This window comes from Rhinoderma darwinii, chromosome 13, assembly GCF_050947455.1.
Source record: "Rhinoderma darwinii isolate aRhiDar2 chromosome 13, aRhiDar2.hap1, whole genome shotgun sequence".
In the NCBI taxonomy this organism is placed as follows: Eukaryota; Metazoa; Chordata; class Amphibia; order Anura; family Rhinodermatidae; genus Rhinoderma; species Rhinoderma darwinii.
Window position 1 is genome coordinate 24,406,925 of NC_134699.1, and position 25,149 is coordinate 24,432,073.

The 25,149-nt window shown below is 43.7% G+C and overlaps 1 protein-coding gene across 1 annotated transcript in view; it reads left to right on the forward strand.

The window, feature by feature from the left end:
* TBKBP1 (TBK1 binding protein 1) overlaps positions 1-14,287 on the forward strand; it is a 67,128-nt gene extending 52,841 nt beyond the window's left edge. The window contains exons 7-9 of the mRNA XM_075845589.1: positions 6,269-6,378; positions 7,069-7,697; positions 8,156-14,287. Of these exons, the coding sequence (XP_075701704.1) occupies positions 6,269-6,378; positions 7,069-7,697; positions 8,156-8,284 (868 nt within the window). The 3' untranslated portion in view covers positions 8,285-14,287. The remainder of the gene's footprint in view (positions 1-6,268; positions 6,379-7,068; positions 7,698-8,155) is intronic.
* The last annotated feature ends 10,862 nt before the right edge of the window (positions 14,288-25,149 follow it).

The window sequence follows — 25,149 nt, forward strand, 5'->3', positions numbered from 1 at the left end:
TCATATATATATAAATCATACATGAAATGGAAATTGATATTTGCAAATACTAATTTGCATTTCATTACTCTAAAAGAATACAAACCATTTGTAGCAGAGCCGGAAATAGAATTTATTTTGTGAAGGAATATTGACCTATGTGGAAATAATGTAGGATCTTATATAAAGGCGCTGTCTCCAGGCTTTGACGTGGGCCTGACTCCTGAAGTGCACCCCTGTATTCAGAAAAGACTGGTGACTTTCCCCAGCAACAATCCACTAACAGCAATACATATACACCTGTAGGGTTTTTTTCTGTATGAATTAGACAAAAAAATTGTGGCATTAAGTTTATGAGCGTAACAGAAACAGCCAAGGCAAGCATGTTCTCTCGATAGGTAGGTGTTTCAGAGGTAGGAACCCCTACCTATCAGACATTTATGGCATATTATGTGGTATAGACGAAAATGCCTGTAGTTTGAATACCCTCACGTGTTTGTGCGGAGCCTGGACAGTGGCACACAGAGTCCCTAATGGCCTAGTAGTACAGAGCTGTAGAAACACCATGTTCTGCGATGTTGTGACGATGTACAGCTCTTTATTAAGGAAATATTCTCCCTTAGAAGAAATAGTGAATTCAAAAAAATGGAGCATGCTTCATTCAATGCTGTATTACAGAGGTATTAGGCTGGGTTCACACGTGGCGGAATTTCACTTAAATTCCGCTGCGGACACTCCGCAGCGTTAATCCGCAGTGGAGCCGTTTGTCCATTGACTTACACTTTAATTTAGCAGTGTTCGTTTAGACGAGGCGTAAAATTCCGCTGCGGAGCATAGGCTGCGGAGCGGAATTTGGTGTCCGCAGCATGCTCTGTCTGTTGCGGATCAGTGGCGGACTCATGGCGGAATTTCTCCATTGACTTCAATGGAGATTCTAATTTCCGCAATGAAGTCCGCAGCTGTCATGCACATGTTATGTGTGCTGCGGATCCGTCTTGCTTTTTTAACTTGACATTTCTTCATTCTGGCTGGACCTATGTATTTCTAGGTCTACAGCCAGACTGAGGAAGTCAATGGGGCTCCCGTAATGACGGGAGCGTTGCTAGGAGACGTCAGTAAATAGTCACTGTCCAGGGTGCTGAAAGAGTTAAGCGATCGGCAGTAACTGTTTCTGCACCCGGGACAGTGACTACCGATCCCAATATACATGTATCTGTAAAAAAAAATGAAGTTCGTACTTACCGAGAACTCCCTGCTTCTGTCTCCAGTCCGCCCTCCCAGGATGACGTTTCAGTCTAAGTGACGGCTGCAGCCAATCACAGGCTAATAACAGGCTGCAGCGGTCACATGGACTGCCGCGTCATCCAGGGAGGTCGGGCTGGATGCCGAAGGAGGGACGCGTCACCAAGACAACGGGCGGTAAGTATGAATTTCTTTGACTTTCACAAGGGAAAGTGCTGTCCCTTCTCTCTATCCTGCACTGATAGGGAGAAGGGAAGTACTTTTACCGCAGTCCGCAGCAGCTAGTCCGCATCAATTTACTGCACATTTTGTGCAGATCCGCAGCAGAATCTGCAACGCAGATTCTGTGCGGCATTGATGCGGACAGTTGCGGAGGAAATCCGCCACGTGTGGTCATGCCCTTAGCATTATTTCTAGGGTAGGATGTCTCCATAATAAAGCGAAACGCAGATTACCTATGGCCCAATAATACGTAGCCGTAGTTACTCTATGTGCTACTGTATGCATAGGTCCTTGGGCTTTAAGGTAGATTCCAATTACAGGCATTTTATAGCATCCACCTCTCAGACCTTCACCTATCGGCAGAATGTGCTTGCTTGGATGTTTCTGTAATTCCAATATACTTCAATGGGGAGAACGTTGGAGATCCAATACAGTATGTTCACACAGGCATATGTTTGAGGCAGAAAAATATGAGACTGATTGCAAGAGAAAACAGCCTCTGAATCCAGGAATTTTTGCAGCTTATTTTCAAAGAGTTTTTGCAAGCGTATTTTAAAGTGTATTTTCTAAGCGGTTTTTTTGAGATGTCAATGGAAAATCAACCTGGAAAACACCTCAAGAGCTGACATGTCCCTTCTTTTTTTTAAGGCATATTTTTACACTGCGTTCTTTAAGACAGCGGAGAAAAATTACCCTTCATATGCACTACACAGCTTTTTACAATTGGGCAAGCTGTTTGCCAGCGTTTTCAAAGCGTATTTAGGAGTGCAATGCAACCATTTTATGCTCTAAAATACGCCTGAAAAAACAGTGTGTGTGAACATACACTTAGCCTTAAAGAGGCTCTGTCACCACATTATAAGTGCCCTATCTCCTACATAATGTGATCGGCGCTGTAATGTAGATCACAGCAGTGGTTTTTATTTAGAAAAACGATCATTTTCAAGGAAGTTGTGACCTATTTTAGATTAATGCTAATGTATCGGGATTGTGAATAGACATCGCGTCCTGGCTGGAGGCGATGTCTATTCACTCTCAAGACACTTCAGTAAAGTTAGTGTGTGAGTAAGTGACAGTACATCGTGATCTCGCAAGATCACTATGTGCTGAGTACATGAATGGAGAGAAGTGTATGATGCTGATTGGTCAGCGTCATACACTTCTCTTTACAACGCCCACTTGGTCAAAAGCTAAAAAACGCCCAAAAAAAAGTCATTAGCATAAATCGAAAATAGGTCATAACTTCCTCAAAAATGATAGTTATCTACATTACAGCACCGATCACATTATGTAGGAGATAGGGCACTTATAATGTTATGACATATCCACAGGATATCTTTTACAGTTGGGGATTACCCGGCTTGGAGGTTCGTTCACCACACACCAGCGGGCATACGACCAGGACGTGGACTATACAAAAAATTTTTTCTTCTCTTGTTTATCGCGAGTGTTTGTGCATTTATCATGGAGAATATAGAAGTTTCAAGTGGGGTATTAGAAGTGATGATCGATTATTTACTAGAAGTCTAGTGTATTATGCAGTACTATTATTCGATGTATTCCATCGGATGTATGTCACGAGCATTCCCTATAATTATTATTTTTTGTCCACTTTTTTGGTGATCTAATTCATATAGGCGATTTAACACGACTGATGACTTCAAGATCTTATCACTTTTTGACCCTCATTATTGGTTAACTACAGGTTAAATTTACCTTTTCCATTTCTCTTTTGTAGTAGACGCCTGGACACACGTGACTTATCGTCACGTAGTGATGGCGTCCTTGACAACATGAGATTACATTCTATAAGCGTTTTTCCATGCGATTGCCATCACATTGTGTGGACTGGTACTTCTGAACCACACAGTGTGAGAGTGAGGACATCATTCCCTCTATAGGCACCTGCGTACAAGAGATGCTTTTGTAATACTTTTGTTTTGATTATGCCGTTGCGATGCACTGATTGTGGAGCATGCGCGGTGACGTCCTGGGATCGGAGCTGGTGCCTGGAGTGTGGTGGACTTTCCTTCTTCGTTTTCTACTCCAAGATCAATAATTGATGGCTTAAATACTTACTATGGATTGAAGATGTATTGTATGTCGAATTTATACACTTTTTTGTACTATGTAACAAGTTGTTGGTTGTCATTAAGACTAATGTATGATTCACCTGGGAGACCGGGATCACGATTCTCACTGGCTGCAATGTACCATGTGATCATTCGAATTCACCTATTTAGTATGATGTTTTTAGATGTAATGTTAGGCTTGACAAAGACCCCACACTCACTATGGGTCGAAACGTTGCCTGTCTGTCGTGGATGTTTTGACAATAAAACCACTTTGATCATCTAGAGACGTGTGCTGTTGTTCGACTATTTTACTTGATATCCACAGGATATGTCATAAATGTCAGATAGATGCGGGTCTCACCTCTGGGACCCGCACCTATCTCACGCTGCCTCCCGGCCACTTCCTGATTATATGGTCGGGAGTTACGGAAACAGCGTAACTCGCTGAGCTACGCTGTTTCCGTAACTACTATTCAGTTCTATGGGAGTTACGGAGACAGCGTAGCTCAGCGAGTTATGGTGTTCCTGTAACTCTCGACCATGTAATCAGTAAGTGGCCGGGAGGCAGCGTGAGATAGGTGCGGGTCCCAGAGGTGAGACCCGCATCTATCTGACATTTATGACATATCCTGTGGATATGTCATAAAGGTCCCTCAGGGGAAAACTCCTTTAAAGAGGCTCTGTCACCACATTATAAGTGCCCTATCTAGAGATAGGTGCGAGTCCCAGAGGTGAGACCCGCATTTATCTGACATTTATGACATATCCTGTGGATATGTCATAAATGTCCCTCATGGGAAAAACCCTTTAAGTAGCTGCTGGAAGCAAGTAGCTAGAGTGGACTGGCAGCTATGAGGCTTCTAAATTCCTGCAGCTGCATGGTTAATAGATATATAATTAATATAGAGATATGATATATAATATATATATATATATATATATATATACACACACATACACACACACTAAATAGATAATAGAAAAATATACATATCTGTGGTGCTGTACATAGTAGCACTAAAGGGATAGGTACAGTCCTTTTTGGAAGCCACAGATCAGAGATCAGATTGCAGATATAAATACAACTACTTATAGAAAGAGCGGCCCATTTTACACCCAGGGTACAGGAAGTGTCCTGTGAATTATAATAATTTTTTTTACATGCAAACTTTTTATACTACTTTACTGAAAGTACTTTTCTGCTAGCTTTCTTGATGTATTCTTTGTATACATGAAACAAAATCTTTTCTGAGGATGATTTTATATATATATCGATATCCATCGATCTATATACACTGATTGGCCATAATATTAAAACCACCTGCCTAATATCGTGTGGCCAAAACAGCTCTGACCCACAGAGTCATGGACCCTACAAGACCTCTGAAGGTGTACTGTGCAGTGGCGTACTTCCAATAGAGGCAGACCACCCCACTGCTGTGTGGCCCGTGAGCTAGGGTGGCCGCTCTCTCCTTGATTACTAGTTTCCTTGTTTGTGAAGGAAAAGTGCTGATTGGTAGAGCAGCCCGTCAGTCACTGATCTGCTCCTGCTCTACCAATCAGCACTTTCCCTAAACAACAGAGAAGTTCTGATTGGTTCTTATTGGGGGGGGGGGGGGGGGGGGTGGGTGCCGAGCACAGCACTGACTAAACCCTGCAAGTTGTCAGCTGCAACTTCATCTAAATTTCATCTAATAGTGAGTAAAATGTATTATACATTACAGAACTAACATGAGGAGTCATTGGGGAAGGGGATGTAATGCCCTGTATTAAATATATAATAGGCACTGGTGTATGGGAAGGTAGTGATGAACTATTGCTATGGGATGGAGGGGGAGGGTAATGTGTACTTTTGATGGAGTGAGTGTGTGTATGTATAAGTATTATTTATGTGTGTGTGTATGAATAGGTGTAGTCATGTGTCATTTTTGTACATATGTGTATGTGTGTAGATGCGTATGTTTTTTTAAATCAATATATGTGCACTCATATATGTTGTATGTGTATAAGTTTCCGTGTATCTGTTGGACGGGAGCCCTATGATCACTACTAACGGCCCTCGTCCTGTGGTATCTGGCAACAAGATGTTAGCAGCAGATCCTTTAATTCCTGTACGTTTTGATGTGGGACCTCCATGGATCGGACTTGCTCGATTGGATTGAGATCCGGGGAATTTGGAGGCCAAGTTAACACCTTAAACTCTTTTGTTCCTCAAACCATTCCCAAACTATTTTTTTAGTCGCATTTGTGGGCCGCCGATGGGTGAGAAGGCGCTCCCTCCCTCTGTAAACTACTCAGATGCAGTTGTCACTAATGACCATGGCATCTGAAGGGTTAAACGGTCGCAATTGGAGAAACCGTTGAAGCAGGAGCCCGGCTGTCATCAGACAACTGGGCACCCGCTCCAGCGTGAACCGGACAGCCGTGCAGAACTTTGATTAGGCCGCCCTGAAAAGGCGGCGGCCTAAAACAAGGCCCCTTAATGACCGCCGTGAAAAGGCATATCGGCAGTCATTAAGGGGTTAAAGGATCTGCTGCTAATATCTTGGTGCCAGATACCACAGAACACCTTCAGAGGTCTTCAGAGTTCATGCCTCAACGGGCCTGAGCTGTTTTAGAGGCACGAGGGGGACCTACACAATGGCTTAACAGGGTACACTATATTATATAATAAGAGTCCTTTGGTCTTATAGAAGATATCTTGCGGTGTCTGAATGTTTTCACAGTGTAAATGGTATTTATATTTCCAGGGTGAATTTGGCCTTGGCTTACACGGAACTGACAGAGGAGCTTTACCGTCTACGTGACCTTACTGCCCTGCAAAGCCGCATTTTGAGGTCACTGCTAGAGGAACAAACAGGTGGGAAGCTACCGACACTTCGTACTTTCGTAAACTCATCTGTGAAACACAATAATATATTGTAACAGTATTTCGAGTAATGAGCTATATCCTACACCATATCGCCCAAAAGGTCTCCTATAAACCACACCTATGTGACAACCATAGATTTAAATTAGTTTTTTAAGGATTTAGAAGGGTAATCTCTAAAAATCCCTTTTGTTTAGGAGGATCCACCTACAATAAATTAAACACAGGGTGTACACAGGTAGTCCCTTAAGGCCTCATGCCCACTTCAGTTATTTTTTCAGGGTGCGATCTGTTTTTTTTAACTGATAGGACCCTGACACATTCATTTCTATGGGGCCATGAACACTTCAGTTGTTTTGACGGTTCCGTTCGTCCGTTCCATCAAAAGTAGTGCATGTCCTACTTTTGTCCGTTGTTCAGTGACCGTGGGGCCCATTGAAGTCTATGCATCCGTCAAAAAAAACAGACGGCACACGGACGGCATCCGGGTGCCGTCTGTTTTTCACGGATCCTTTGCTAAGCAACGACAGGGCGTGCACGCTCGTTTGCCCGATCCTTGGCCTGTGTAAAAGGGCCTTAAGTAACTAGATGGCTATACTCCAACAGACAATGCTAGTTTCAATCAAGGTTTTTTCTAAGTGTTTCCAAAAGTATTCACTTGTTATTTTTTTTTTTTCCAAGGACAAAGACACTCTCCGCCACATCGACACTCTCCTTGTCAACTGAGACACTCGCCTTCTTCTCTCCGCCACTCTCCTTCCTCTCAACGACGCTCTCCAGTCCCACAGTGTCCATCTCCCATTTTACAGAGAAGATCTCCTGTCCTACAGTCACCAGTCCACCAACGCCGATCCCCAGTACCACCCTCTTCACCCTCACGTAGATCTCCTGTACCCTCATCATGTCCATCACCTGTAGTCACAGATATTTCATATTCTAAGCCCTCAGTGCACCAAGCAAAAGCATCATTCCAAGCCCGTCGTAGCTATTCTGAGATTAGTGAGCCTGCAATGTATCCACGAACATCCCGCTCCCTATGGATGCCAGCTGGAACTGGAACTCTGCCAAAGCAGTTGTCCTACAATGAGGGGTATGTTGGCAGTCCACCTACTATCCCCTGCTTCCAAGAACCACCTCAGCAATCCTCTGATGAGGATGAGTGGAGTCCCCCATCCCCACCTAGTCCAGAGCCTGGAGCAGTACGCTGTGCTTCCTTTTGCGCTGGATTCCCCATTCCTGATGCAGCAAGTAGAAGAATGTCGTCATCATACTCCAGAGCGGAACATGCACAGTCCTGGCCTTCCATCAATGTAAGTGTGCAGGTGGGAAGAATATTTGGGCTCCGTAGACAAGTCATATTTAACAGTCAGACTTTTATAGATTATAATTTCAGGCAAATATTAACTATTCAGATTCACAATTGCCTGATTTTTTTGCACAATACTGTATGTATATATATTATAACATTATATGTATTTTTTTGTTACTTTTTTAACTATTAAATGTAGGAATTAAGTGGCAAACATTACAACTTGGCATTCCCAATATTTGTGGGACAATGTGTGTTTCTGAAATTCAAACAGACATTTTCTATCAGTTACTAGAAGATACAAGGTGACCGGTACGAAAAAAGTAGCTGTTCATCCTTTTTGACATATCCTCTGACGCTATTGTATGTCAGTCTTCGCAATTGATGACAAATAAATAAAATGAACACAAAATGAAATCTCGTTCACTTCCCCTCTTTTCTTTATGTCCATTTCTGCAGTTACTGATGGAGACAGTGGACTCGGAGGTTAGAAGCTGTCCTCTCTGTCAGCTGGCCTTCCCAGTTGGATACCCTGATGATGTTCTAATAAAACACATTGACTCCCATCTTGAGAACAGCAAAATCTAACAGACGTCCTCAATCGCTAACTTTTTGACCCCAAGATACAAAAATGGCAAGTTTTGGGATCCAAAACAAGTTCAAACACATACTAATGACCAAACAGGATAATAATTATTATTATACACTCTTCAAGAACATAGTATGTCGTGTAATGATACTGAGTATCTATAGAATGATTGCAGAATCCAGTATAATGACTGATCCTGAAGTGAGAATCACTGATAATTCATTAACACAATTGGGCAATTAATGCAAGTCTTTGCACAGTATAATAATGATGACTATTTAGGCACTTTTAAAGAACACTGTAAAGTGATGGTAGGTATGTATGCACACTAAAAAGAATAAAATTGCACAGACTCACTCCAGCTCCTGTGGAACCAAAAGTCTCGGCATGCTAGCCTCACCAATGGCTGTAATGCATAACTCTGACTAGTTCTTCCACAGCAGTTTATAGTGAGCTAAACAAACCTAAGGGAACTAGATTGATAGTACCTATAACATCCGAAGTAGAAAAAGAAGAAAATTCCATCGGCACATTCCAGCAATACGCCACCCAAGGTCCCAGAAACCTATTAAAGTTACTTGTACCCTACAACATCTTAATATATTATTCCAGTCACAATCAGTTATAGAAGTCAAAAAACGCAAAATTCAATCTGTTATGCAGTACAGTGCCAGTTCACAGATTAGGGACCTGTGGCATTACTCATTTAATGCAGCAGTAATGCCCTGACCTTAAATGCATTTGGTGGGAAAACTTTTTATTGCAGAATAGGTGATTAATGTTAGATCGATGGGGGCCCCACCGATTACAAGTACAGGAATCCCCCTATTCCTTCACATCTGAAGGACAGCAGAGAGGAGTTTGAATGGAGCATTTTCCGAGCATGCGCACTGCCGCTCTATTCGAACTCTATGAGAGTGACAGAAACAGCCGAGTGCAAACGATTAATGTATTTGGTGGGAAAACCCCATTTAAAAGTGTCAGTCCAGTTATACTCTCCCGCCCGAACTGACATCGGGAGTGGGGTGACGCTCCTGCACGCTGGACGGTACTGTGGCTCTGACAACCGTACGACGCCTAGAGAGTATAATGCATGGGTCCAATTAATTAGAATTGGACCCGTGTACGATACTCTCCGGGCATCATACAGTTGCCATGGCAAAAGTACTGCCCAGATTTAAAATGGGTAAGGATCCCTGCTGGAGCTTTGCACAGATGCCCGTCTTCACCTATGCCAATACTTCCTGACCTGACATTAGACAGAGGGGTGGTGCTGTGTAAAGCCTCTTCTTATCAGCAGCGCTGCCTTTTCCTCTTGACACTGCTGATTCACAGAGACCTCAGTTTGCAATTAGTACCCGCTAAAAATGTTAAAAACATTTACCTGATGCCCAAAGTTTATAGCAGACCTCGATGATCGGTTTACTTTAAGCTGTAAGGGTGGGTGGTCTTGATGGGCAGTCTGGACAGTTTGTATCTTGTAGCTGCCTTTACTTTGGCACCATAGCAGTCTAAATATGATGCAGCAATAATGTCATGGTTAGGGTGGATTCACACAGAGTAAAAATACATCACGGTAACATTACAAAAATACATCACCGTAACACTGAAGCAGAACTACTGTTGCGGATTTGGTGGCGCATTTGCGTTTTTTTTTTTTTTGGGGGGATTTCAGTGCAGAATTTCACAGTCTATGATGAAATTCCACATCCAAAATCCACAACACATAGAAAACGCTGCAGAAAGTATTTCCGCATAGAAAATGTAAACCATGTACGTATAGCGGATTGTTTTTCCACGGATAGTATTTTAGTGTAAATTTCCACAGCGGATTAATCCACTGCAAAAATTACGTTACGTGTAAATCCTGGGTTTTCACCTTGCAGACGCACCGCAGCAGTGTAGTTTCCAAATTGACTGCAAGTAAAAGCACTTTAATGGCCACAAGGTAAATTGTAGTTTAGCTGCATAACCGCGCAGCCATTAAACAATGAAAGTGCTTTTACCTGCATTCAATTTGCAAACTGCGTTGATCTACGTGTCGGCACAAATTTGGCCGCTTGAGGGCCGTGGTGCGTCCGCAATGTGAGAACCCAGCCTTAGGGTTACTTAGGGCTTGTGTAATGTAGTCTGTAACAATTGTTTAGCTTACAATAAGTCTGCCTTCCCGGTGTATGGGTACAAGCACACACTGGCTTATTTACTTGGTGTCATCACTTTTATCATCATAGATGGGCAAACACAGACCCCATTATTAATATTTTATGAAATATACACAGCCTGGATTGTTATAAAAGTCCTGGCTGTGTACTGCCTGTGTAATAAGGGCTCTAAACATGGTTGCGCGATGATAAAGTATACAGTGTTGTATACATAGGCAATCTTTCAGTGGGGATGAAGATATACTAGAATGGTGCAGTTGTTCAAAAATCGGCTAGGATCAATTTCAGTGAAGCTGAACCTTGAAACTACTTCAATATATTTAGCAATTGCCAGAGAGAGCAGACTGGATAATGGAGAAATTTGATTGCTGCTGCGTCCCTCTATCAGCAGAATACTGACATCATATATGGCATTCTGTAGTCTGCTGAGGGACTATACAGACCCTCTTCTACCCTATTATAGAATGATGTTTATTGTAAACACTGCCTTTATTCTTCTGCTGGCACTAAGAAAGTCGGCACAGGGAATCTATTGATTTATTTTGGCTGCTGCTCTCCTCTATTACCCAATTTGTTCCTGATTGAAAAGAAAGTGAATTGGGTAATAGGTAGCCGATAATGCAAATCCTAAATATAATAGGACCTATCAAGCTCTATAAAAGGACCTATCAAGCTCTCCTGACATGTATGTTTTAGTACACACTGGTATTTGCCATGAAATATCAATTCTGGAGCATCTTTTCTTAGAACTCTGTGTTGTGCCATTCCTCTGTTACTACTTCTGAAAATGTATAAACTGGGTATAACCACCCTCCTTGTCAATTTGGCACTGTCCAAGCAGTTCTGACAGTGCCAGACCATGTATTTGCAAGTAGAACATTATCGTCCTATTTCAATGTATTCATACATTTCCAGGAGGAATAACAGAGGAATGCCACACTTCCAAATGTGCTCTAGCATTGTTATTTCATGGCAACTACAAGTATTTACTAACAGACATGTCAGAACAGTTGTCAGGTGCTCAAAGTGGCCCCAAAGGTAGAGCTTCATGTAAAAGTGTCTTATTTGGTGAACCATAACCATAAAGTCTATTAATATCTGTTTTAATCAGCAAGATTCTGATTGGCTGACATATATGACGACATAAATGTAGGTTGGCCAAATTTACGGAGGCTAGAGGGGTGAATACTCTGCCAGCAGGTCCACGAGTAGTGTTTTATTGTTTCACGTAATGCACTTTGTATGAGGTGAAAAGAGAACCCTGTAGGGATTTCGACATGTGCGGGTAACAAAATGAAAGCTGTGATTTCACTGATTGCTATGGGCAATGCCCTATTTTTTATACACAAGGTCCAATGCGTCAGCACTATTTAACAAAGCAAACAAAACATATGAGATAAAAGGTCCTGTATAATAAGTTTCATGTTCAATGCTGTATAAGTATAACTATGTAATACTAATGTTGAGGTCCCATGTAAAATTAAATGTAATATACTTGTCTTTTTAAATTGAAAAAATATATGCACATCCCTGAATATTTTATGATGCCCCTTTTGTTTTAAAGGGGTTCTTCACTAACGCAGCTTCTGGCCACACACCCCTAGTAAGCCATTGATGATGTGAAAGTGCCAGTGTACTTTCATAGGATTTAACGGTGGGAGACCTTATAGCTTACTGTAGGAGAACAGGTCAGAAGCCTTGTGAATGAAAAATCCATAGTCCATGAAGGTGGCCTCAGACATGAAGTTAAAGGGTAAGTTTAGTTTCAGCAAATATGGATTATTCTTTGTCTAATAAAAAGTTATACAATTTTACAATATATTTTCTGTATAAATTTCTTATGGTTCTCAAGATCTCTGCTTACTTTCATTCAAAAGGCACCATTCTAGCTTACTTACCAGTCGCTAAAAATGATTCCAGGTCATGTGGTGATCACACATATGTGCAGTGCTTTACAAGACCCCGCTCTGATAACTGTAATATAACTCTAGCAAGCCATGCACCTGTGTGATCATCACATGACCAGGACTCATTTTTACGTGAATGACAGCAAGCAGAGATCTTGAAATAGTCCTGGTACAGAAAGTATAGTGGAAAATTATACACAAATAACCTTTATTTGCTGAAACCAGAATAGCCCATTTATTCCCTCCATGCAACAGCAATTTAGCAGAAAATCATTACAATTATATTTGCATGTCTGGCGTCATCAGACAAATATTCTGATACTGAATAAATAATGGAGCGTTTGTGGCATTTACCCTGCTGTTCGTATGTCTGATACCACTTCTCCATGGACATCATTTCCAAAGGGACAACAACCTGTAGTACAATTCTATAGATTGAAATATATATATGATAGGCTTTTTTCTATGGTGATACATTTACACATCGTTCTATGATTAATATAATACTGTAATATGTATTTTTCCATTGGCGATCTTTGGGCCAAAACATGTATAAATGGAAAAGAAAAAAAAAAGCAATCAATCATTCACTTTGCACTATGTTAGTACATCACTCTTCTATGTTTTTGTCCCATATGAACGCCTCGAAATGTTATTATGTGGACTTAAAAATAAGTATGCATGAGACTACGTATCAATACATTAGCAACTACTGTCATCACTGGGTCACTTTTTAATGAAAACAGTGAAGGCAGTCATTTTTGGGTCCAACAAAGCAACTGTTGTTTTGCCATCTGAGAAGGGGTAAATCTCATGCCCACTCTCTTTTGTAACGTAACTGCCAGGATGGGAACATTTCCTTAATTTGTCTGCATGGCAAAATCTCTCCCACCTAAACATGAATCTGGATAAAAGATACATAACGGAGTATTATCACCTGTAGGTGTTGCTGCTGTGGCCTCTCTAAGACTTTGTGAAGAAATTAATCAGTATGGAACTATAATGAATGTGGATTTTAAGGACTAATATAAAAGGACTAACAGCTCTCTGCACCTCTCAACCGTCTCACTGCCAGACCAGCCTGCAGTGCATTGCCAAGAGATATCTCCATCGCATGCAGAAATGTGTCTCTGGTCAGGCCCTGGCATGCAGGGAGTTAGAAAAAAAAAAAGCAAAAAAAAAAAAAAAAGCTTCCTGATGGGAGTTACCTCTCCCTGACGTGTTATACCTCAGCCCCTAACTTATGTGTAATGTATGCACATGCCTATATGTTTCTCTGAATATATATGTGTGTGTGTATATACACTGAGCCTGCACAACACTGTCTGTATTTATGGCTCTGGTGGTCTAATGTCTTCCCTTAATGTCTGGTCCAGTAACACTGTGAGCTGGAGTGGTCTGCAGATTGCTTTTCTTTGTGATGTGCTCCGTAAGGCAGGGATGTGCTGCAGTGGAAAGCCCTGCTCCTTTGTGTACTGTAATACTTTTAGTGACGAAATTCTTCAGTTCTGTAAAAATACACAGTACATACAGCACTGTGACGCCAGCGGGGTGACATACCACACAGGATTGTTCAGTGTGGCATAAGGCCCCAAGGTGCTGTTATTGCATGTCACTCTGCAGTACCCAGTGTGGTATGCTGTTCTGCATCATTCACTATGACATACTGCTCTGCAGCGTATATTGTGGCCTAATGCTCTGTAGTACTACGTTGCAGTCCTCAATGTGATATAATATTCTATTGTTCATGCTCATTGTCACATGATGTCTCAGTGGCGCTCGGCGACATGTTGCTCTGCGGCGCTCAGTGAACAGCATACTTCTCTGCACTGCTCAGTGAAGGATATATATTGCTCTGCAGACCGCTCAGCTGCTCTCACAGTTCTTTGCCTACTCCTGTCCTGTGTAAATGAATAAAAAGTGCTTTTTTTTTTTTAATGACAATGTCCCTGTTTGCTGTTATTTGAGTGACCACTGATATGCATGGAAAAAGATAGGTTATCTTTCCCCTGGGGCAAAGATTTAGTTTGATGCCTCTCCTCCACAAATCTCTGTACAGTATGCTGACATGCATACATGAATTTGTTGTTCAGAGGTAGTCTAAAGCGAAGCGGTAGTCTAAAACGTCACGGTGACATATTTACTATAACTTCCGGTAGCACAATTCTAGGGAAAAGGTATATCGCTATTCAGCCCTGACATGACATCTAAAGCGACTCTCACATGAGACGGTTACCTAACCTCTTGCGCAGGGCCTATTCTATATATTCTGCTGCCTGAGGCGAAAATTTAAATGGCGCCCCCCCCCAGGTCTTGATTAACATCCCCCTGGCAGTTCTACATCACTAGCAGCCTCCTTCAACTCTTGCGGATGCGCCGTTGCCTTGTACTCCCCTGGCATGCGCAGTGCAGCGATGAAGCCGGGCAGAGTACACCTCGCTGCACAGTGTGTGCCGATGCAATTGCGCATTCGAGAAAGTTGGAGGAGACTGGTAGTGATGTATAACAGCCAGGGGGATGTCAATCAAACATGGAAAGGTGGTTTTGGAGGACTATGTGACTCTTCAGGATAGCGGCACTGCCCCATTACCCTTTAATGAGTAGTTAGCATATAGCGTGCGCCTTTTTAAAAGTTGATTTTATACATTTTGCTGCATCTGAAAAAAATATACAAGGAAATGTTTGGAAATATTGTCAGGTCATGTGTTACTGCATGGTGGCGGTTCAAGGGGTTAAAACTACCAGACAGGTTCCCATCAAATATACAATAAATTTAAAGCAATTCCATCTGCCATGCAATTTTCTTATTAGAAATATATCCTATAGAATTACAGTTTCAGAACCAAGCTCAGTTCATATATACATCACCAGAACCAAGCTCAGTACATAAATACAGCAACAGAACCAAGCTCAGTACATAAATACTGCACCAGAACCAAGCACCGTACATAAATACAGCAACAGAACCAAGCTCAATACAAATATACAGCACCAGAACAAAGCTCCATACATGAGTACAACACCAGAACCAAGCTCCTACATATATACAGCTCCAGAACCAAGCTTAGTTCAAAAATACAATACCAGAACCAAGCTCAGTACATATATACAGAAACAGAAGGAAGATCAGTACATAAATAAAGCAAAAGAACCAAGATCAGTACATAAATACAACACCAGTACATAAATACAACACCAGAGCCAAGCTCATACATATACACAGCACCAGAACCATGCTCAGTATATACAGAACCAGAACCAAGCTCAGTATATACAGAACCAGAACCAAGCTCAGAATATATATATACTGTATATATACATATTGTGTATATATATATATATATATATATATATATATATATATATATATATATATATATATACACACAGACACACATATATACATATAAACACTGCACCAGGACCAAACTCTGTACAAAGAACCAAGATGTAATGACGGGGGTAGGGAAACAGACAAGTGAGCCCTAATCTACCCGCCACTCTGTCCCTGCCTACTTGCAACGACCCGCCCTAGGCAACGAGGTACAACTGGGCGGCGGTCCCTACGCTCAGTAAGTGCACGAGACAAACAGATAGGGGAACACAAAGCAAAGGGAAAGGGGCAGTTGCCCACGGCAACACCGTGAGCAACAAGAGTGGTGACCGAGCCGAGTCAAACCAGGAGTGCACGAGGTACCAAACGCAGAGCAGAAGAGTAGTCAGTAAGCCAGGGTCAGTATGGAGCAGGATCAAATAGTTAGAAGCTGTAGCTGGGCCAGGAAACCACACGAGAAGAATCACAAGCAAAGGAGGAACAGGATAGGCAGGTATAAATAGACAGAGGGCGGGCGCTAGCTCCGTCCGGCCAGGCTGCGATAGGCTCTCCCACTCCTAAGTCTGCCATCCTGAGTGGTGGAAGATGGAGTCAGTCTCAGAGACATAGACTCAGGTGCAGACTGATTACCTATGGGAGTATACACAGAAGTTGTGCCTGGCAGATCCTTTACAGTACCCCCCCCCCTTTATGAGGGGCCACGGGACCCTTTCTAAGTGGACCTGGTTTATTGGGGAAACGAAGGTGGAACTTCCTGACCAATACCCCAGCGTGAACATCCCGGGCGGGTACCCAAGTCCTCTCCTCAGGCCCGTATCCTCTTCAATGGACCAGGTACTGGAGGGAGCCTTGGACCATCTTGCTGTCCACAATCTTGGCCACCTCGAATTCCACCCCCTCAGGGGTGAGAACGGGAACAGGAGGTTTCCTCGAGGGAGCCAAGGACGGGTAGCAGCGTTTAAGGAGGGAGGCATGAAACACGTCGTGTATTTGAAAAGATGGGGGCAACTCCAGTCAGAAGGAGACAGGATTGAGGACTTCAATTACCTTATACGGCCCAATAAACCGGGGAGCAAACTTCTTGGACGGAACCTTAAGGCGCAAGTTCCTAGACGATAACCACACCAGATCCCCGACCATAAACAAGGGGTTAGCAGAACGTCTTCTATCAGCCTGAGTTTTTTGTACGCTCTGGGACGCCTCTAGGTTCTTCTGAACCTGGGCCCAGACTGTGCACAGTTCCCGATGAACGACCTCTACCTCGGGATTGTTGGAACTACCAGGTGAAATGGAGGAGAACCGTGGATTAAACCCAAAATTACAGAAAAAGGGGGTGACCCCTGACGAGTTACTGACCCGGTTATTAAGGGAAAATTTGGCGAGGGGAATGAATGAGACCCAATCATATTGACAGTCAGAGATAAAACACCTTAAATATTGTTCTAGAGATTGATTAGTCCTCTCAGTTTGGCCATTAGTTTCAGGATGGAAGGCAGAGGAGAAGGACAGATCAATCTCCAAAACAATGAAACAAATTGTACCCCTCTGTCCGAAACAATATTGACAGGGAACCCATGGAGACGCAGGATGTGTTTGACAAACAAGGTAGCTAACGTCTTGGCGTTGGGTAGTTTCTTGAGGGGCACAAAGTGGCACATCTTACTGAAGCGGTCTACTACCACCCACACCACCGACTTGCCTTGAGATGGAGGCAAATCGGTGATAAAAATCCATGGAGATATGGGTCCAAGGTCTCTGGGGAATGGGCAAAGAACGTAGTAAGCCCACTGGTCGGGACCTGGGAGTCTTGGACCTAGCACAAACCTCACAAGCGGCGACGTAGGCCTTAACGTCTTTAGGCAACCCAGGCCACCAACAGTTTCTGGCAATGAGGTGTTTGGTACCCAGGATGCCTGGATGACCAAATAGTGCGGAGTCATGATTTTCCCTAAGTACCCTTAGCCGGTATTGCAGGGGAACAAACAGCTTGTCCTCAGGAAGGTTCCCGGGAGCTGAACCTTGATCAGCCGCAATTTCAGAGACTAAATCAGAATCAATAGAAGAAATGATTATACCAGGAGGCAAAATACAAGCAGGATCTTCCTCCGAAGGAGGGCTGGCCATGAAGCTACGCGACAGTGCATCGGCCTTAATATTTTTAGACCCAGCCCTATAGGTAACCAAAAAGTTGAATCTGGTAAAAAAATAGCGCCCATCGAGCTTGTCTCGGGTTTAGCCTCCGGGCAGATTCTAGGAAAACCAGATTCTTGTGGTCGGTAAGGACCGTTACCTGGTGCCTAGCCCCCTCCAGGAAGTGGCGCCACTCTTCAAATGCCCATTTAATGGCTAAGAGTTCGCGGTTGCCAATATCATAGTTACTCTCAGTGGGCGAAAACTTCCTGGAGAAGTAGGCACAGGGACGGAGATGGATGAGGGACCTGGTACCCTGGGACAAGACAGCCCCCACTCCCACCTCGGATGCGTCAACTTCCACGATAAATGGCTCCATTTGGTTGGGCTGAACCAGCACCGGGGCCGAGATAAAGCACTTCTTAAGGACCTCAAAAGCCTGGACAGCCTCAGGCGGCCAGTGGAGGAGATCAGCACCTTTGCGAGTGAGGTCCGTAAGAGGCTTAGCGATGACCGAGAAGTTAGCAATAAATCTTCTGTAATAATTAGCGAACCCCAAAAAACACTGTAACGCCTTCAGGGAGGCAGGTTGGACCCATTCCGCCACAGCCTGGACCTTGGCGGGGTCCATGCGGAATTCATGAGGAGTGAGGATTTGACCCAAAAATGGTATCTCCTGTACCCCAAACACACATTTTTCGGTTTTCGCAAAAAGGTTGTTTTCCCGAAGGACCTGGAGCACCTTCCTGACATGCTCAATGTGGGAGGACCAGTCCTTGGAAAACACCAGTATGTCATCAAGGTACACTACAAGAAATACCCCCAGGTAATCTCTCAAAATCTCATTTATGAAATTCTGGAAGACCGCAGGAGCATTACACAACTCAAAGGGCATGACGAGGTATTCGAAATGACCTTCGGGCGTGTTAAACGCAGTCTTCCACTCATCCCCCTCTTTGATGCAGATAAGGTTATACGCCCCCCGTAGATCAAACTTAGAGAACCATTGGGCCCCCTGAACCTGATTAAAGAGATCAGGAATCAAAGGAAGGGGATACTGGTTCCTTACAGTGACCTTATTCAAGTTACGGTAGTCAATGCATGGCCTAAGACCACCATCCTTCTTCCCTACGAAGAAGCCGCCAGCACCTACCGGAGAAGTAGAGGGGCGAATGTAACCCTTGGCCAGGCATTACTGGATATACTCTCTCATGGCTTCACGTTCGGGACAAGAAAGATTAAATATCCTACCCTTAGGAAGCTTAGCTCCTGGTACCAATTCGATAGCGCAATCGTATTCTCTATGAGGAGGTAACACTTCGGAGGCCTCCTTAGATAAAACATCAGCGAAGTTCTGAACAAACTCAGGTAGCGTGTTCACCTCCTCAGGGGGAGAAATAGAATTAACAGAAAAACATGACGTCAAGCATTCATTACCCCATTTGGTAAGCTCCCCAGTATTCCAGTCAAACGTGGGATTATGCAACTGCAACCAGGGAAGGCCTAAAACCAAATCGGACGATAATCCCTGCATCAACAGTACAGAGCACTGCTCCAAATGCATGAAGCCAACAAGGAGTTCGAAAACAGGGGTATGCTGTGTAAAATAACCATTAGCAAGAGGAGTGGAGTCGATACCCACTACCGGGACAGGTTTAGGCCAATCAATCAAAAGCATAGCAAGAGACATAGCAAATTCCACAGACATGATATTAGCAGAAGACCCTGAATCCACGAAGGCACTGCCGGTAGCAGACCTACCACCAAAAGAGACCTGAAAGGGAAGCAAGATTTTATTACGTTTCATATTTACGGGAAATACCTGTGCGCCCAAGTGACCTCCCCGATGATCACTTAGGCGCGGAAGTTTTCCGGCTGCTTATTCTTACGCCTAGGACAGGTGTTCACTTGATGCTTGTCATCCCCACAATAGAAGCAGAGACCATTCTTCCTGCGGAACTCTCTACGTTGTCGGGGGGACACGGAGGCCCCGAGTTGCATAGGTACCTCCGAGTCTTCCGTGGAAGAGCGAAGCAACGGGACCTCGTGAGGCATCATGGGGGAGTCAGAGGGGAAAACACAAAAACGTTCAAGCTGTCGTTCCCTGAGACGTCGGTCAAGTCGTACCGCTAAAGCCATAACCTGGTCTAGGGAGTCAGAAGAGGGATAGCTAACTAGCAGGTCTTTCAGGGCGTTCGACAGACCCAACCTAAACTGGCACCTTAAGGCAGGGTCATTCCACCGAGAAGCTACGCACCACTTCCTAAAGTCAGAACAATACTCCTCAACAGGTCTCTTACCCTGACATAAGGTCACCAGCTGACTCTCTCGGCAAAGGCAGTCCTGTCAGTCTCGTCATAAATGTGTCCGAGAGCAGAAAAGAAACGATCAACGGAGGAAAGTTCAGGGGCGTCAGGAGCCAAGGAGAAGGCCCACTCTTGGGGCCCTTCCTGGAGCCGGGACATAATTATACCCACCCGCTGGCTCTCAGAACCTGAGGAATGAGGCTTTAAGCGAAAGTAGAGCCTACAACTCTCCCGAAAGGAGAGAAAAGTCCTCCGGTCCCCTGAGAACCGGTCAGGCAACTTGAGATGGGGTTCAAGAGGTGAGGTGAGGGGCACTACCATGGTAGCGTCAGGCTGGTTGACCCTCTGAGCCAGGGCCTGAACCTGTAGGGAGAGACCCTGCATTTGCTGGGCCAGGGTCTCAAGGGGGTCCATAGTAGTGTCAGGGAGCAGGGTAGACTAGGTATATGGGCTTGTGATTATGTAATGACGGGGGTAGGGAAACGGACAAGTGAGCCCTAATCTACCCGCCACTCTGTCCCTGCCTACTTGCAACGACCCGCCCTAGGCGACGGGGTACAACTGGGCGGCGGTCCCTACGCTCAGTAAGTGCACGAGACAAACAGACAGGGAACACAAAGCAAAGGGACAGGGGCAGTTGCCCACGGCAACACCGTGAGCAACAAGAGTGGTGAACGAGCCAAGTCAAACCAGGAGTACACGAGGTACCAAACGCAGAGCAGAAGAGTAGTCAGTAAGCCAGGGTCAGTATGGAGCAGGATCAAATAGTTAGAAGCTGTAGCTGGGCCAGGAAACCACACGAGAAGAATCACAAGCAAAGGAGGAACAGGAAAGGCAGGTATAAATAGACAGAGGGTGGGAGCTAGCTCCGTCTGGCCAGGCTGCGATAGGCTCTCCCACTCCTAAGCCTGCCATCCTGAGTGGTGGAAGATAGAGTCAGTCTCAGAGACATAGACTCAGGTGCAGACTGATTACCTATGGGAGTATACACAGAAGTTGTGCCTGGCAGATCCTTTACACAAGAACAGAATAAAGCTCAGTAAATAAATATACAGATAAATACAGCACCAGAGCCAAGCTCATACATCTATACAGCTCCAGAACCAAGCTTAGTACATAAATACAGCACCAGAACAAAGCTCATACATATACACAGCAACAGAACCAAGCTCAGTACAGAAATACAGTACTAGGACCAAGCTCAGGACATATATACTGCACCAGAACCAAGCTCAGTTCATAAATATAGCACCAGAACCAAGCTCCGCACATAAATACAGCAGTTGAACCAAGCTCAGTACATAAATGTGTAGCGTCCATGGCCACGGGCCGTCGGGTTTACTCACCTCCCGACGCCCGCAGCCATGGATCCGTGAGCACTGGTCCCCATCTCCTTTCTAGGAGACGCCAGCGCTCACTTCTGCTCCGTTCTGCTGTGTCCCATAGGGTGCGCGCGCACGCTCGTGCCCGGCCTTAAAGGGCCAGCGTGCGCACAAGAGGAAATCGTCATCATCATCAACTGCCATTATTTCCTGGTCTATAAGAAGGCCCCAGGCCTTATGATCCTTGCCTGAGCGTTGTTAGTTTTCCCAGTCTGTCTTGCAAATGGTCCCTTAGTGTTTCCCGTTCCAGTTGTTACCCGTGCCTTGTTACCTGCTCCTGTATCCCGTGCTGTTCTTGTTCCTGTGCCAACTAGTGTCGGAGTCGTGTCACGTCCTGTGTCATCTGCCACGTCCAGAGGAATCCGCCACGTCCTGTGTCATCTGCCACATCCGGAGGAACTCGCCACGTCTGGCGCAACCTGCGGCACCTGTGTCATCCGCCACATCTGGCGTTACCTGCTGTGCCCTTCTCCATCCATGCCAGAGCTGCGGCCACTGTCTGGACTACCCAGGCACGCTTGTGCGGGACATTGTATTGCTGGGGTTTCCTGTTGTTTGGCCAGCTGCCTCCCCGCTATGGCGGTACGGCCTAGTTGTTCCACTGACCCGCCTCGTGACAAAATACAGTACTAGAACCAAGCTCAGTACATATATATATATATATAGCACCAGAACCATACTCAGTATATTTATACAGATCCAGAACCAAGCTCAGTATATATATATATATATATATATATATATATATACATATGTATATATATATATATATATATATATACACCAGCAAAGAGAAGCAGCAGCACTCAGCTTTCAAACAGGAAAGTCCAATAATGAAGGGTGCCAGCAAGTAGTCTCGATCCAAAGACTATATAAGTTTCCCAGAAATAAATCCTGCAGCACTCCGGTAATCAAGGTGAAAAAAAGTGTAGTTTATTGTGCCAACATGGCAAATGCAACGTTTCCATCCCACCTTGGGACCTTTTTCAAGCATGCTTTATTTCTGGGATATATATATATATATATATATATATATATATATATATATATATATAAAAACACTGCACCAGGATATATATATATATATATATATATATATATATATAACCACTGCACCAGGACCAAGCTCAGTAAATACAGCACCAGAACCAAACTCAGTACATATATACAGAACAACCAAGCTCAGTACATAAATACTGTGCTAGAACCAAGCTCAGTACATGGATACAGCACCAGCACAAATACAGCTCAATTTAGTGAAACCCCTGCTGTATAGGTTTGTATGGCTTAAAACTACAGCTCCCAGCTTGACCTGAACAATGGTAAGGATATGATGGGAGTTGCTGTTTCACAAAAAACAAGAAATCATACCTCCCATCATCTCGCTGCAGATCATACAGTGACTACAACGCTGATTAGAGGCAGAATGAACATTTACATTATGTGACTCACAGGTGACAACTTCTCCGATTCTAGTTGTTCTTTTCGCTTTTCTCCTCCATCCGGTCTAGACCTCTATGATGACTTCTGCCGACTACAGCCCATTTCTGCAGTTTGCCACTCAGTTGTCTTCAGCTTCTCACTTTTCAAACATTTCTGCACCCGTAAACGAAGATAAAATTCTCATGGTTCGACACACTAAGCCCCTAAATATAATTATAATAGCACCATACACAGTGCCCCCCCCCCCACACATGCCGCCCCATCAGAGGGACAGCAGGCCGTCGCCTGAGGCGATATGGCCCTGCTCTTGCATATCCACAAATAGAAAAGTTTTATGTTTTGGGTAAGTGTTTTATGTCATGGGTAAGTGTTTTGCTTTTTCTTAGGCCTCATGCACCTGGCCGTAGTTGTGTGCACGGTCCATGATTACAGCACGGACACGCGGCAGTGTCATTCGCGGGACTTCTGCAATCACGGACTGCGCACACACAAAATGTGCAGTCATTTCAATGAGCCTGGACTGCAATTGCAGACCGTATAATGACATGTCCTTTTTTTTTTTTTGCGCTCCGGGCAAAGCATGGACCGTGGAAACTACAGTCGTGTGCATTGGCCCAAAGGTTAGCATGTGTTTTATACTATCCACAAATGTTGCTCCACAATTGCACGGTCATGTGCAATAGGCCTTAGTGTTAGACCGCTTTCACATGGTAGTATTTTGGTCAGTATTTTGCATCTGTATTTGTAAGGCAAAACCAGGAGTGGGTCCAAAACATGGAGGGGTGCAAATCTTTCCATTATACTTTTTTGTTAGGGTGCAACTCCATGGCTTCAAAATACTGCCATGTGAAAGAGACCTTAGCCTTTAAAAGCAAAAATCAGAATTTTTCTATGAAGGAGAACAGTTAATAGATAAGCTTTAAAATTTTCGGCAGTGACTGGACAACATAGAAGGGTGATGCGGACTAGAAAAAGTCAATTTGCAAAGCAGAAGTTGCAAGATCGGAGATGGACAGAACTGAACTGTGGTTATAAAAAGGGGGGAGTTAGTAGTCAATTTCCTAAGTATCATGAATGGGGTGTGAGTGGGTGTTATGTGGTCTGTACATATAGAAATGAGGGTGGGAGGGCAGAGTTGTGAATTCGATGGTATGGCACAAGTGTAGGGGGATAGGAGAGAGGAGCTGTGGTGTGTGGTTTGTACTGCTTCCTCACATTCTGTGTAATAGACAAAAGGTTTATAATAAATGCTGCCTGGGGCTCAAAGGACTGCACAACAGCAGCTGTCCTGACAATCAGAGGTGTAACTTGGCACCATTACAAAAGCTGTAACAGGGTCCCCCACCTACTATGTGACATCTATAATACTGCTGACTTCTTATGTGGCAGAGGAGTCTTCAGGTGCCTACCTCTGCACCCCCTATAGCTGACAATTCAAACATTGTTTAACTTAATACATTCCTATAGCAGCTGCCTTTGAAATATGCCACTAAGCATTTCAATTCCGCATGCAGGTTTTTTTTGTTTGTTTAAATATTCTACTTTATTATGTGTTAGGCTAGGTTCACACTGCATTTTGGCATAACGTTTGGTGGGACTGTTTGAAAGTTCTACAGGCCATATTCCCCAGATGTATGCAACTGCATGCCTAGAAAGTTGTATACAGCTGCTATTGACTCCCAATTTAGAAAAAACTAAAATACCACACAACAGTGCATGATACATTATGAAGAAATAAAGACTCACATGAAATTTGTTTGGATTGCCATATGCAAAATGATGAACGGTCATCTTTAATAAGTTTCCTTTTTTAGTGCTCTGAGCAACTTAATGATAAAAGTAATGATCAGTAATCAATAATATTTATATAATGAATACAATGAAATGTAATTGTATACAATAAAAAAAATTGCAATTTATTTAAGTCAGTTATTTTCATCCTTATTACCATGGGGGAACCCCTGAAATGTTTTCCACTAAAAAAACAAAACTCTATTTCTATTCCTGCCTTAAAGGATACATGTCATAAGCATTTCACCTATTAAACCAGCAATATCTGGTAGAAGTGGGTGAGAAATCTATTAACTATTCTAATCGAACTATTATGCTAATGAGCATAAGAGAGTCAAATCTTCAGTCGAAAAGAGTCATATCTTCATTGCTTGTCTCCCCCCAGCACACACAAAATCCTGCGCTTGCG